Here is a 16,415-nt window from a genome sequence, read left to right as displayed (position 1 = left end):
CAAACTATTTTGCAAACTGGCTATACCAGATTTGCTTGCTTTCAGCTTTCAATCCATTATGTGAGTTCCGGGCTCTGTACATGCTTTTGCCACCATATGCTATTTTCAGTTTTGTTATGTTGTTTGGTTCTTCTCTGTCATGTGTTAGGTGTGTAGTCCTATCTGATTTTGGTTTATATTTTAACTTTTTATGATGAAATAATTATAGATTTAAAGACCTACAAAGAACATTTGAGAGAAGTCCCATGTAACCCAGACTCTATCGCCTTAAAATGTTCTAGTTATTTTCCACACTATCCAAACTGTGAAATGGCGTTGTGAAAAGAGGCAAGGCTATAATTAGTTGCACCAGTGTAAGTGCAGTCATCTCACTGTGTATGCGTGTGTTTTTGTGTTTCGTGGTATGCAATTTTGTCATTTTTAGATTCATATAATGTCCTCCACAATCAAGCTGCATAATCATATAATCACTCCATTGCTTTCTCGTGTTACTCCTCACAGATATATAAAGGCCCTTTTCCCCCATTCCAAACTCCTGGAAACCACTGAACAGTCCTCTGTCTCTTTAATTATGTAATTTCATGACTGTGATATAAATAAGTGAAATCACACAGTCCATATCCCTGTGAGATTGGCTTCCCTTTTCTCTTGTGATATCCAAGTTTTTCCATGCTATTATCTTTACTGATGACTAGTACTCCTCTGTGTAGATGTATCAGAAAAATTTTATTCATTCTCTTCCTGAGGGACAGTTAAGTGGTTATCAATTTTTAGCTATTACGGATAAGTCTGTGGTGAGCATTTATGTAGAAGGTTGTACTTAAAATTAGAATTTTAATTCTCTAGGATATATGATTCAGAATGAAATTGCTGGGTCACATTATAAGCTATTTACTGTTCAAAAGAAACTGTCGTACTATTTTGCAGAGTGGCTGTCCTATTCATTGAACCCAACAATAACTAATGAGTGACCCACTTTTTTGCATTCTCACCAACACTTGTTAAAGATAACTAGCTTTTCTCTATTTTAGCCATCCTACTTGCTATGCGGCCATGTCTCATTGTGGTTTTAATTTTCATTTTCCTATAGTGGACCATGTGTAGTGAATCATTTAGCATCTCTACATTCTCTTTAGGGAACATTTTGGGAATATCTTTGGCTACTTTCTAATTGGTTGTTTGTGTTTTTTAACTCTTCAGTCTTAAGAGACTTTATTTTTTAAACACATGTTTTGTTGGATGTATGATTGCCCATCTTTACTCCAGATCTTTAATCTGGTTTTTTCCTCCAAGAGTTTTCACATTTTTAAAAAATTTAAAAAAAATTTTTTTTTATGAAGACATCACCCTTTTTTCTTTTAGAATCTTGTTTTTGATGTCAAGTATATGAACTCTTTTTCAGTCCTAGGGCCTTAAATTTTTATGCTATGGTGTTTCTAAAAAGTGTAGCTTTATGGTTAACCTTTAATCACAAACTACATTTTAAGTTAAAAAATATTTTCCAGTGAATTCATACAGTACTGGATATGTCTCTTTTATAAATGATGGATTTATTTTTATGCATACATAGGCATTCATATGATCTGTTTTGAGTTCATCTTCATTGAATTATAGTAATCTTTATTATTAACTTTTGGCATGACATTTATTTCCCCTCTGTTACCAAGACAGGAGATTTTTAAAAACTCCAGTCATAATGTGGGGTTTGTTTATTTTTCCATTTTCTTCTAACAATTTGTACTTCATTCATTTAGCATCTTTTTAAATTGGTTCATGCATAGTTTAGACAATCATATCTTTCTGGTGAATTTCTGTTTTCATAATTTCTTTAATGTTTGTATTTTATTTCTGTCTTCTTGTTTTGCCTTGTTTGAAATTAATCCTTAAAGTAACCTCTTACTCATATGTCCAATGAATCCCCTTATTGTACATTTGTAATTATATATTACAGATAATTCAGAGAAAAAATAAAATTAGTAAAAATAAACTTTATTAAAACTTAAAAAATAAACAGAAAGCTCAATTTTTATCACACAATTTTACTTGAATTTTAACTATGTATAACTAAATTGAATTGTGTGTTTTGAATGCAACACCTTGTTGTCAAACTTGAATCTGGATCATATCCTTCCCATAACGACCTCCTAGTACCTTGATTTTGGACTTCTCAGCTCCAAGAATGGGAAAATAAGTTTCTGTTGCTTGTGAGTCACCTACTCTATGACATTTTTGCCATAGCAACCTGAGGAGTGTAAGGCAATAATCATGTGTTAGAATACTGTTTCTTTATATATGTCTGACCAATAATAGTATAATGTCTTCTTCAGTATTCTTGTCCATTCACTGTGCACAGTAAAAAGAAAAATTCTAAATTCTTCAAATGTGTTCAACAAAACCTTTAATGAAAGAGAAAGTCCTCTTCAGGACTCTGTTGTATCTTCTTCACAGTTGATACCTTACCTTGGGCAACAAAACAAGAAAATACAAGTTTTCTAATAGAATAGGAAATTAAGAAATAAGTCTTCACCTATCTGTTATAATGCTTTTCAACAATGGTGCTAACAGCATTCAATTTGAGAAAGTCAGTTTGTCAATAAAATATGTTTGAGTAATTGGATATTCACATAAAAAATATGTTTGGATTCTATCACCATATACAAAAATTAACTCAAAATGAATCAACAATATTTCAGAGCTAAAAGTATAAACTCATAGGTAACAATTAAGGAAAATTGTTCTAGCATTAGTTTTAGCAATCACTTATTGTATATTATACCAAAGGCATTGTGAAAAACATAACTAAATAAATTGGAATTAATCATGAATCTAAAGACACTATCATTAAAGTGAAAAGAAAATACATAGAATGGGAGGAACTATTTTCAAATCATTATCTGGTGAGGTAGAAAGTATATAAAGAAAACCTACAACACAACAACCACGATAAGAAAAATGGCCAAAGGACTCAAGTGGACATTTCTCCAAAGCTTTAGAGATGATCAGTAGCACACAAAAAGATGCTCAATATGAATAATCCTTAAGAAAATGCAGGAAAAACTATAATTACATATTAAATCATACTATTAGGTTGACTACTATGGAAATGTTAGATAATATCAAATTTTGAACAGGATATAGAAATATGGGAACTCTCATGCATTGATGGCTGGATTATTGCTTACCCTTAAAGGACTGAAATTTTAACAATGGTCCCAATATGGATCCAAAATAAATTTCTTAAAAAGACCAAGCATTATATAATTCTGCTCAAATAGTCAAATTCATAAAGTCAAAGATGAAGACTGATTGCCAGGGGTTAGGGTAAAGACAAGTGTTAGCTAATATTTTAGATAGAGTTTCAGATTGGTAGAATGAGAAAGATTTCAAGTGGGATGGTATTACTAATGGTGACACAAAAATGTGAATGTACTTAATGCCTCAGGCATTTATAGTATCTCACAATAATATAATATGTAGAAATAATCTTAAGAAATGTGACATACCCTGAAAACTAAAAATTCATTATCAAAAATAATTAAAGATCTAAATAGATGTAAAATATCACATTCATTTAATGTTAAGTTCAATATTGTTAACACAGAAATGCTTCCCCCATGGATTTGACACATTCTTAGTAGACCCAGCTGACATTTTCTATTTTCTTTACTTCCTTCTTTACTTCCTGTCTTTTTCTCTTCTCCCCTAACCTATGTGTGTATGGTTAAGTTACTGCTTCCATGTTTTATTATGGAGCATTTAATTCATTTACATTTTCTATTACAATACTAATGGGCTGATTGCTTGATTTTTATTTTTATATTTTGTTTTTCTGGGGGATTTGTTTGTTTTTCCATTATTGGGCATAGAACTCAGTGCTGCTCTACCACTGAGCTACATTCTCAATCAACCCTTTTATGCATTTTTTAAAATTTTGAGACCGGGTTTCACTTAGTTGCCAAGCCTGGCCTTGAATTTGTAATCCTCTTGCCTAAACATCCCAAGTCACTTGGATTATTGGCATATGCCACCATACATAGTTTATTTTAGTTTTCAGGCTTCATTCTTTTGTTTAATAAAAAGAAGTTTCCATTGGTTTTATTTTTCTCTCTTTTAGTTCTTCTTAGCTCTATTTTGCAAACTGAAGAAACTTTTGTTAGATAATAGTAAATTTAGTGTCATAATTAGCAGTTAGAGGAGATTATGATAGAGTAACATACTGAATATATAAATTTAAGTATGTGTAAGATTATAAATGTATGTTAAATATATATTATCAGTGACTTTGTTGTCAATTACATGTGAGCATATTGAGTTGAAATAAATATATAATGTACTTTGAAACATACACAATATTGTTAAACTTCTAAATTCAAATTCATTAATTCTTCAACTATATTATTGGAAGTCAACATTTTCTTTTAAAAATTTCCTAGATGATTTGAACATAGCTTTTAAAAAAGTTAAAAGGTACACTTATATTTTCAGATCAAGCCAAACTTTTGCTTTTAAACCAACAAAAAGCTGTTCGTCCGAAAAGTGGACTCTTGATCAGTTTCTATGTTTTCCTACCTTTCCTCATTATAACTGCCATCATTGTTCTTAAATGGAATAAAATGAAGAAATTTTTGCACAGAGAGGAAACAATAAGTGGAGGGTAAGTAAACATAGTATTTTTATTTTTTCTTAGCTAATTTGTTATTGGCTCATAATAGTTCTACATAACATTGTGATTTATTTGACATAATTATAAATACCAAGAGAATAATTACTCCAATTAAGTCCCCAATACTTACACTTTCCCTTCCCCCATTCCCTTTGCTCTACTCTGGTGATCTTTCAATTTATTTACATTTTCTTTAAAAAAATAGCATCTTGTGGATATACATAATAATGACAGTCACTGTAGTGTATTCATGTATGTACATTGGAAAGTTAGGTCAGATTCATTCTGAGGAAACTCTCCTGATTTTCTTTTATTTTGATGGCTTCCCCTCTTCAATTTCTTTTCTGTCTTTTTCCTTGACCCCTAATTTTAGACTAGCTTCCGCATATCAGAGTAACTGTTCAACACTGGTCTTTCTGAGTCTGCTTTATTTCACTTAGCATTATAGTCTCCAGTTCCATCCATTTACCAGCAAATGACATAATTTCAATCTTTTTCATGATCCATTCATCTGTTGAAGCATGCCTACATTGGTTCCATAATCTGATAATGTGAATTTTGTGCTGCTATAAACATTGATTTGGCTGATTTTAGATATTTTGGATATATAGTGGGGAGTGGGGTTGCTGGGTCATATGGTAGTTCCAAACCTAGTTTTTTGAGGACTATCAATACTGCTTTCCAGAGTGGTTGCACTAATTTGCAGTCCCACCAGCAATGTATGAGTGTACTTTTTCCCCACATTATTGCCAATACTTATTATTATTATTCTATTCTTGATAATTGTCATTCTGACTGGAGTCAGATAAAATCTCAGTGTAGTTTTGATTTCCATTTCCCTAATTGCTAGAGATGCTGAATATATTTTCATATATTTGTTTACCATTTGCATTTCTTCTTTTGAGAATTGACTGTTAAGTTCTTTTGATGATTTATAGATGGGGCATTTGCTTTTTTGGTGTTAAGATTTTTGAGTTCTCATTTATTCTGGATATTAATACCCTATCTGAGGGGCAGGTGGCCAAGATCCTTTCCCACTATGTAGGCTCTCTTCACACTTTTAATTCTGTAATTTTTATGAAGAAGCTTTTCAGTTTGCTGGCATCCTACCTATTGACTTTTACTTAGTTTTATTTCTTGCATTTTAGGGGTCTTATTAAGGAAGTAGTTTCCAGTGTGGACATTATGACCTTTGGGGTCTATAATTTTTTCTAGTAGTTACAGAGTTTCTGGTCTAATTCCTAGGTCTATAAACCACTTTGATTTGACTTTTGTGCAGGGTGCAAGATAGGGGTCCAGCTTCATTCTTGTACATATTGATTTCCAGTTTTCCCAGCACCATTTGTTTAAAAAGACTATCCTTTTTCCAGTGTATGTTTTGCACCTTTGTCTAATATCAGATAACTGTATTTATGTGGTTTTGTCTCTTTGTCTTCTATTCCATTCCATTGGTCTTCATTTCTCTTTTGGTGACAGTACTATGCTGTTTTTGTTACTAAAGCTCTGTAGTGTGGTTTCAGTTCTGGTATTAGAAAATTGAAAAATTTTAAATATTTAATTAAAATGGTTATTCATCCCTTCAGTTTGTATTTTTGAACCTTAATCTATTCCTATGATTATTAAATTTGGTCTCTTGGTGTCCCAAATTCCTTGAATATTTTGGTCATGGTCTTTTAACATCTTTTCTTTATGGATGAATTTATTTTCAAGATTGTATACTTGTCTTCAAGGTCTGAAAAAATCTATTTTCAAAGTGTTTTAATCTATTGGTGATTCTTTCCACTGAATTTTTAATTTGGTTTTGTGAGTCTTTCATTTCCAGGATATTTGTTTGGTTCTTTTCAGAATTCCTATCTTTCACTTTCTGTATTTTATGAGGAAAAGTTCTTGTTGAATCTTGATTTGGAGTTCATTAGGGATTGAGACATTTTGAAGATATCCTTCAATCTTTAGTTTTTGATTCCTCCAGTGATGCTGGAGCACAGGAACCACTTCCCTAGTTGCTATGGAGCTCTCAGCAACCAGTGCTGTTTTGTCAGCTAAAGGTCCTGGAGTTGACTACTGGGAGAGGTGTAGCATTGTGGCCATTGATTTTTTTTTTTTTTTTCTATTGTGTGCTGGAGATCAGGATGTAGGGATCTGGGTTATTGCCATGGTTCTCCTTGTCCCAGCTCCCTTTAATGGGGTTATTTTTAAGGCAACGTAGACCCTGGTGGCTGTCTCTATAAACACCAATTCTGTGATGTGGGTTCTCTGTAGATAATCTGTTATGCAGAGGCTCACTGGGGTACTGTCCTTACTACTGAGTAAGATGACTTGGTTCTCCTGGGTTCTATCTTCCATTGTCCCATGTTAGGTATAGGGGGTGCAATTTCCCTGTGTTTACTGTGACTGAGGCAGTGCCCAACTGCTGTCCCACTGGTGTCTAGCAATTCACCCCTGTGGTCACTGGTCCGGCAATGGTGCTGTGGCTATCCACTTCCTTGGACCCAGGCAGCTATCTGCTTTGACTGACTTCCTACTGTTTCTGATCTTGATCCAAATACCTTCCTTTTAAGTTTCCTTAGACTCATGCATTTTCTAGGGCTGGCTTTTGACTGACTGCAGCAATGATCTGTGGACAGTCCTGCTATGTTGCTGAATGTCCAGGCAGCTTCCCTACTGGACAGGCCTCACAAAAACTGTGGCCACAATCAGGGGCACAGACCTTCTAGACTTCTTAGGACTCAGGCAATTTCCCACTATTTCTTCCCCCAGCTTCAGTAATAACTAAGGGCAGCAGTCCCAAAGTTTTCCCTTACTTCTGTTTGATGTCAAAACTGCCTTCATGCTTGGATTAGAGCTCTTGTTGCCTGCCTTTGGGAATTGTAGGCCATGTCTCTGTTGCTTGCTGCCCTGGTTCCCACAGGCATTGATGGATTGCCTGGAGCATTCCTTCCCTGATGGAGTTCTGGGGACACTGAATGGGGCACTCCTTCCCTGCCTGGGTTTTTGTGGGGGCAACAGAGAGGGCTCTCTTCCTGCCTGGTTCCCAGTCCCTGCCTAGGGTTTTGCATAGGTTGTGTGAAGCACTCTCTCCCAATTTCCTTGAGATGCTACATTGGGGTTCTTCTTCCCTGTCCAGATGCTATACAGGAAGCTCCTTCCCTGCCTAGGCTTTCACAAATGATTTACTGGGTGACCAGTCAGTTATGTGTCCCACAAAATGATTGTGGAATCCCACCTTGTTTTCTATTCTCAAATTAGTATTAAAGTGTTAAATATGGATTGAGGACACTATTGTTGATCCTAATGTGATTTTAATACAGTCTGTTTCTTCTCCCCAAATGTTGTTAAGTGGAAGAGCTTGTGTGCTTTCTGGTTCTATCTTCCTCCCTTTCCTTCTTCCCACAGTGTGGTGCAGATTCTGGGTTAGGGAAGTCTGCTCTTATTTTCTATGCTGGTAACCTATTTTTAAGTCTCTGCAGATATCATATATTAGAACTTTTATTCTGTCACCCACCTCTTAGATTTGTTTAGAACCATTAAATAAGAGATTAAGTATACACAAAAGCTCACTTCAATTTTCTAGCAGTTAAGTATCCTTCATTTCCCTAGAGAAGCAGAACAATTGAAGCAACTCAGTAATTCCTCAGTCCCTTTCAGATAGAAAACCATGTTGACTATGATTGTTTTAGGGAGGATCTGTGAACATTAAAAACACCATCTTCCTTGCATTGACCATTAAGTTGTGCTGAGGCAATCAACAGAGACAGTTGTAGAAGAAATGGTAATTTTAGAATTTGAAAATGTGTATGTAAGTTATATTTTTCAATATGCATAATATTACAATAGATATATTAATATTCATTCCATTTATCATGCAGACAAGATAGAGGAAATGGATGGATAGGTTTTTAGTTTGAAATTTTAAAGAAATACTTTACACCTTTGAATGAAGATTAATATTTTAAAAAGATCAAACAGTAGAATTTATGATGTTTGAATGGGATATGTAATGCTAAGATGGTGCTAGTACATACTCATTGATTATTTAGCATAAATCTAACTTTTTTACTTCTTTTTTTGGTTTTCCTTGATCACTTGTTTTCTACCTTAAAAGAAAATGCTATCTCTTTTTTTATACAGATCTACAGTGGAAGACAGCAATAGTAACAGCACTCAGTCATAGAGTTAAAGGTAACTGAAAAAAACAAATTATTAATAAAAAATTATAATTTATGATGTAAATTTTTATTGGTAACAATATCTTAGTGTTACATCACTGTTATTCACATAGTGTTATCTTGATTTCTATGTTTCATATGCTAAAATAAGGCTAAGTTAAAACATTTGATGTTAATTTTGTATCATATTAATGTAAAAATATTTAATGTGGACAAATTCTAGCCAGAAGTTTATCAAGCAAGTCATTTATAATAAGAAATAACTTTAAAGAGATTGCAAATATTTTATTAAAGTATGTATGAACAATCACACCTTCTGCTTCCTCACATAAGGCTCCAGGTGATACACGGACAAGAAATTCTCTCTTCACGTTTACTTTTCTTCCTTTATTTACACTCCATGTATGTATCTTTATTTTAAAAGGAGGACATGGACATGAGGAATAATTTAAATAAGATTTTCATGATATATGTAGTTGGAGTTTAAGTCATCAGACAGCAGTTTAAACCCTTAAGGGCAGTGGTGACACAAACAGCCTGACACGTGACTAGGTTGAGGAATGGAACTGGCTTTGACTGAGGACCTATGAGATCCCAGGAAAAATGTGAACTGTATCCTCCCTCCAAAGTAGAAAGAAGGTCCTTTACAATAAGATGGGAAAATGTAGGGATCCATATATATTATTAAAAATTCTAGTTCAAACATGTAAAAAGTGTTTCTTTTATATATCGGTCCTATTACTGGGAGTCATTGGAAAAATTCAAAAGTTCAACAAAGCAAGAGAGTTTGCCTAATTATCTGCTCTTCATTCACATCTCACTTTGATTGATGGTAAAGTCAATGGTTTACTGTTTACTGTGTTACCAAGCATTGGGAGTTGGAGACATTCAATTTTCTTTGAATATTTATTTGAAGGTTCTTTATTTAAAAATTTAAAAATTCCATTATAAATCCTGCTGCCCATAACTTGACAGCAGTTCTAAACCAGATACCCAGACTTTCCGAGAGATAAATACAGAGCTTTATATTTTCATGGCTGTACAGCAAGTCTGTCTTACATTTGTCTCCCTGCATGTATCTGAGAAGTAGCTGTTCAAACACACGAATGATTGAGTGTGAAAATAAGCCATAATGTTTGATGAGTAAGAAGGATGATAGTTCATCTGCATAGGAACTGTAAAGAGGGCTATCACTGTGATTAAGTCAGAAAAGTCAAACTTATGCAGGGTTTTGGATCTCTGGAGAACAGTGCTTTTACTTTGAGCAAAGAGAAATGATCAGAGGACTCATATTGCAAGCATTAAAGTAACTGTTGAGAGGCTGGGGTTTGAAATCTATTACGGTAGGAGTAGGAGAGAAACTATTACAGTACTTCAGATCAGAGTGATAAGGGTTAGTGAGAAAGTTTGAAGGTAAATGTATTGGCAGCCTAAGAAAAACTGCTGAAAATGTACACATAAAGCAACAAAAGAACCTGGCTACATTGTAATTTCAAGAAAGTATTAAAACGAAAATTAACAGACCTGATTCCAGAGTTTGCTTTCTTAACTTATGCTTTTTAAAATTCATAAGTTTGTGAATGAATTCATGATAAGTTTGAAAATCTGCATAGTTAATCTTGATCCAAGACAAGTGCTGATAAGAAGTCTAATTTTATCGCATACGAAAAGGGACAAAGTATTTCTATTATGGTAAGAGCAGGATGTTGCGTGGTATGGTTTATAGTTTACAACTTTCTCTAACACAGAATACGGTAAAATGGATTCACTCAGACTTGGAGATGAGTGAAGTGGGTAAGAGACAATTCCACACTAGGAAAGACATGATAGGAGCAGGACTGGGAAACAGGAAAAGAGAAGCATGAAGAGTCATGACACAGGTGGAATCAATTAGGGTGCTGACTGGTTGTGTGTATGTGACCTAGAATAGGTAAGAAAGGAAACCATGAGGACCTCAGCATTTCTTCTAGAATGAATAATGACACTTTTTTTTTTTTTTTTTTAATCAATGACGTAGTGTAGAGTAGGTGAAGATCCAGGTTGGGGTTTGGGTGATAAAGTGGACAGCAGTGAAAAATAGCTTTGGTTTTGAGTAGTGGGGAGGACAACTGCTGGAGATGCACAGAGAAATTCTGGATGCACACTTTCCTTGCAGATAAAATAGATAAAACTGATAGTAATTCTTCTATTTGCCTATTTATACTGTTCTTTCTCTCCTTTTCCTTCACTCCTTTTCCTTGTTTTTTCCTTTTTACTCATGTCAAGTTTAGAGACTGTAAATAAAACATGAATTTCTTAACTTTCCTTTTTTGTGTGTGTCACAATCTATTCCTAGAAGACAAACTTTGCTTTATGAATTTCCTGATTAACAGGCACATATTACCACAGTATTCCCAGTGCCATCTTAAGCTCATTAATCACCATACTTGAGGTTGCATAGTAAAAATTAGTTATTATTAACAAGGAGAATGTAATGTTTCTGCTTTTCTGTATTTCTTTTTCAACAGTCATTATGCAACAATATCAAAAGCCATGTGCAGAAAGGATATTACCAAGATACACTGTTAACTGGCCTGATCCAAAAATGAAAACATCTGTTTTAATCTCCTTTTGTTATGGCTCACAGCATTCAGTGTCAAAAACCAAAATAAACCCTATGACCGAAATCATGCAAGCTTGTATTTATTGATTAGGAAATAAGCAGCCTTGCCTCTGTATTAACCATGGGGACTATAACATTCTGGTTGAAATATTCCACAGTTACTGCTGTTGTTACTCTGAGTTGGCCATGGACATGTTAACTGTTCCCATCGCTAGACAGGACTCCAGAACTTCCACCTCTGCAATTGCTCAAGATTCCTCTGCTCTATCCATGGTAGGCTTAGGGATATTAATAGGGAGCATAAGTAAGGCTACCCCCCAAGATCTCCAGATAGTCACTAGCAGTCATTCTATCTTGAAGGGATTGCTCAGGGTGTCTGGTTATAGGTACCTGTTCTATCTCCAGGTGATGCTTCATTAGCCCCATGTAAAATGAGATCTAAGGTATTTCTTTGTCCCTTTGGAAACCCAAACTTACTGCTTTTAGTCAGCTTTTTTGCTGCAGTGACGAAAAGACCTGAAAAGAACAATTTTAAGGAGGAAAGGTTTATTTGGGGGCTCACAGTTGCAGATGTCTCAGTCCATAGGCAGTGGCTCCATTTCTCGGGGTGGGAGAGTGTGGTGGAGGGAAATGGCTCATATGATGATCAGAAAGCAGAGAGAAACTCCACTTGCCAGATACAAAATATATACCCCAAAGGCCCACTCCCAATTTCCACCTCCTCCAATCACACCCTGCCTGTCATCAGTTGCCATTCAGTTAAATTCCATCATGGTATTAATTGACTGAGTGGTTGAAGGCTCTCATAACCAATCATTTTACCTCTGAACGTTCTTGCATTTTCTCAAGCATTAGCTTGTGGGGTACATGCGACATCCAGATCACAACATGGCCTGTATCGTCACTGAAACTAAGATCTTCTGGGTAAGATTTTCTTGCTTCAGTCTTCCCTCTCCTATTCTCCTTGTTACTGAGATGGGTGCACCTCTGAATTTCAGAAAGTGTTTTGATGGTTTAGGGAACCACCTGCCCACCTGGAGTCTGACAAGTACCTATACTTCTCCATTAAAAAAATGAAGATGATCCTGGGTCAGCATTGGAAAAACCTCATGACAGAGGCTCACATTTTCCTGTCCCAAGTGCCCATCAACTGATGGATGTGTAAACAAACCATGGTATATTCATACAATGGAGGATTTTTTTAGCCACAAAAGTAATGATGCACTGATATTGCTACAACAGGGATGAACCTTGAAATCATTGTTAAGAATAAAGATAATCACAAAGACCATGCATCATTCATCTGTATAAAATTTTCCTAACAGTGACATCTCTAAAGAATTCATTTGCTAGTTGTTTAGGACTGAGGGTGGAAGTCAGGGATAAAGGAATGGTGGAGAGGGCATGACTCTAGTGAACAGGGTTTCTTTTTGATGGCTTTAATGAGCAGTGTTTCCTTTCATCTACTGTGTTAAATGATGCAAATACACCAAAAAACATTCACTTGTGCATTTTAAAAGTATGAATTTCAAAATACCTTTGTATATTGATGACTGCATTTGAAACACCAATTGGAATGGTGCTATTACACTCTTCTCCTCATTGCCACTAGTTTATTTGGGGCCACGTGGTTCACTCCCAGCCAGATTTTAGTAATAATTATTTAGTAACCAACTGTCTAGGCATCACAGCACCTAGTGGATCCAAGTTTTAGTCCTTCCCAGAGGTTAATTTTACACCTCTGTGGAATAAGGTGTTCTGTGCAAGAAGTTTTGAGAGGTGGGATAGAAGTGGATTGGGTTTGGACACCTGTAGTGTCAGACACCTGTTGGGAGGTTCAAGGAGGCAGGTGCAGTCTTCTTCCACATGCTGTGCCTTCCCCATCTCTCCTGGCCCCATGCCCTTCCCATCCACATAGCTTCTCAATACATAGAATAATCATTAAAAAAAAAAACCACTTAGGTTAGTTTTAGACCTTCCTTTCCCTTTCCTCCAAGTAGCTTAATCTGTCATTATAAGAAAAGTATGCAGTTTGTGAAAAGTGGTTTTTGAGAGGCTTATCAAAATCATTTTCTACTTTCTTGATGTTTTCCTGTTTGCAAAGATAATATTTAAGTCAGTGGTGGCATGTATTAGGAAATTGTTAGTAATAATATTTAGTGAGAGTTAATATCTCTCTTTTCCCTTAACTGCCACCTGAGAAAATAAAACCTGCCAAAGAACTGTGGCATAACTAATGAGAACAAATAAAAATTTAGCAAAAAAAATAACTGTTGCCCAGACAAATGAAATTACAAAACCTCACTAGCAGGGTAAATCATGCTTTACCTCCTGTCACTACTGAGGGGTTTAAACAGTTTAAACTTCTTCACCATAAACCATTTATGCACAAATGTTTATGCTTGTGTCTGGTTTTCTCCTTCCATTCCAAATATTTGTTATTCTATTTTTCATTTCCAGCATTTCAATTTACTCTTTTTTGCAAGTTCAATTCTTTCATGGATATTCTCTATTGAGACACGATCTTTACGCTTTCTCTGGTTTATGCATGGTTCCCTTTTTCCTTTGAAATATGAATTGTAGATGATTCATGATAATCACCATTCTAATTGGGGTAGATGGAATCTCAGGGTAGTTTTGATTTGCATTTCTATTATTACTAAAGATGTTAAACACTTTTTCATATTTCTGTTGATTGCTTGTAGATCTTCTTCTGTGATGTGTCTGTTCATTTCCTTAGCCCATTTGTTGATTGGGTTATTTGTATTCTTGGTGTAGAGTTTTTTGAGTTCTTTATATATTCTGGAAATTAGAGCTCTATTGGAAGTATAAGTGGCAAAGATTTTCTCCCACTCTGTAGGCCCTCTCTTCACATTGTTGATAGTATCCTTTGCTGAGAGAAAGCTTTTTAGTTTGAATCTATACCAGTTATTGATTCTTGCTTTTATTTCTTGTGCTATGGGAGTCCTGTTAAGGAAGTCTGATCCTAAGTCGACATGTTGAAGATTTGGAACTACTTTTTCTTCTATAAGATGCAGGGTCTCTGGTCTGATTCCAAGGTCCTTGATCCATTGTGAGTTGATTTTTGTGCAGGGTGAAAGACAGGGGTTTAGTTTCACTCTGTTGCATATGGATTTCTAGTTTTTCCAGCACTGTTTGTTGAAGAGGCTATCTTTTCTCCATTGCATTTTTTTGGCACTGTTGTCTAGTATAAGAAAACTGTATTTATTAGGGTTTGTGTCTGTGTCCTGTATTCTGTACCATTGATCTACCTGTAAATTTTGGTGCCAATACCATGCCGTTTTTGTTACTATCGCTTTGTAGTATAGTTGAAGTTCTGGTATTATGATAACCCATGCTTCACTCCTCCTGCTAAGGATTGTTTTAGGTATTCTGGGTTTCTTATTCTTCCAGATGAACTTCATGATTGCTTGCTCTATTTCTGGGAGGCATGTCATTGGGATTTTAATTGGAATTGCATTGAATCTGTAGGTGATTCAGAGTATGTTTCTAGTAAATCCAATATGTGATCTTCCTCAAGGATACAGTCCCTTGAACATTATCCTGTGTATGGGCCACTCAGTGTCTTTCTGTATGTTTTTTTTGAAAACCAAAAATGGACATTCCATATAATACAGTATGGTAATTCTGAAAATCAGGTTCTCCCAGCTCCCCAGAGATGTTTTTGCTATTGTTATTGGTTGTAGTTTCTGAATTTGTTCTCTGAAGTCTGTATAGGTTGCATGCAGCCACTGAATGATTCTACATGTTATTAACAGTGTGGTAATGATTAGATAGAGACTTCTTAAATGTTTGGGCCTGCATGCCCCTCATTATTTGTCAAGGGTCTCTGGGCACACATCAAAGCATGCCTTCATTACTCAACCATGCTTGGTTTTATATACTGCTTGCCCTGAGCCTTATGAGCATCCAGAGGTGAGAATTTCAGGTCTTTTGTAAACATGTACCCTTCCCTGGCCATGTGCTTTGTTTGACCCCTCTAGAGTTTCAGAAATTTGTCATAGCTCTTTACCTTATTTTCAAGATTTGCTTCTTAAGTTTCCACTAAGGCAACTGAGAAAAAAAAAAAAAAAAAACAGGGAAAAAGAAAAGAAAGAAAATGTCCTTGGGAAAAAGACTTTACAAACCAAATCAAATCTTGTATGATCAATGATCAAATGCAGATAAGCTTGAAGGGGCTCTTCTAGGAACTGCAATGGAGGTTAAATTGTGAGGATTTTCTAGGAAAGAGGTTTGAAACATTCTTTAGGCCCATTCTGAGTGTTTTTTTTTTTTATGGTTGACAGTCAGCTTGCATGTGTGGCAAATATGGGCTAACAGTTTTCATCCCATGAGGGAAGGGACTGAGTCAAATTGAAATTCTACAAAGATTGCTGTTTGTACCAGGATCTGTCACTTTTTCTTCAATAAAAACTCTGCAGAAAGCTGCAAGCCTTTTGATAATTTCCAGTTCTGAAAAAGTCAAGTTTAATAATTTCTGTGGGTTCTCTTATCAGTTTTATGCAGGACAGAGTTTTGGAGGTCCTCACTCTGATTTTCACTGTGTCTCCATTTCATGAAGGTTATATGACACATTTATAATTTTTAATATAAATGTTTTCAAATTTCACTGTTATTTCTCTACTGATTCTGAGGTAAACAGAAGTGTACATATTTGGGGATTTTCAAGATCTTATAGAATTAATTTTTAATCAAATTTCTTCAATATATTTGACAATATATTTGCCTTTAGCAATGTTTCTCTATATTATTCCATTGTTTTGTGTAGGCCTCTCCAGATGTCTGTTAGGTAGGGTTGCTTACATCCTTATTTCCTTGAAAGGAATTTGTAGTTCATGTCTGTTATCACATTATGCTCTGTGTAAGGAACTGTAAAGCTTTGTTCTATACTTTTCGTATTTAAGTAATATACAACTTTTAATTGTAAAAAAATAGTAGAGTAATTCAACATTAGTTTGACAAA

General features: G+C 35.1%; 1 protein-coding gene across 1 annotated transcript in view; it reads left to right on the top strand.

Moving 5' to 3' along the window:
* LOC124982703 (A disintegrin and metallopeptidase domain 3-like) overlaps positions 1 to 16,011 on the top strand; it is a 100,417-nt gene extending 84,406 nt beyond the window's left edge. Inside the window, exons 17-19 of the mRNA XM_047549667.1 lie at positions 4,486 to 4,654; positions 11,590 to 11,704; positions 15,949 to 16,011. Of these exons, the coding sequence (XP_047405623.1) occupies positions 4,486 to 4,654; positions 11,590 to 11,704; positions 15,949 to 16,011 (347 nt within the window). The remainder of the gene's footprint in view (positions 1 to 4,485; positions 4,655 to 11,589; positions 11,705 to 15,948) is intronic.
* The last annotated feature ends 404 nt before the right edge of the window (positions 16,012 to 16,415 follow it).

This window comes from Sciurus carolinensis, chromosome 4 (assembly GCF_902686445.1).
Source record: "Sciurus carolinensis chromosome 4, mSciCar1.2, whole genome shotgun sequence".
NCBI lineage: Eukaryota > Metazoa > Chordata > Mammalia > Rodentia > Sciuridae > Sciurus > Sciurus carolinensis.
The sequence above is the reverse complement of the archived record's forward strand: the minus strand, read 5'-3'. Positions and strand labels throughout refer to the sequence as shown.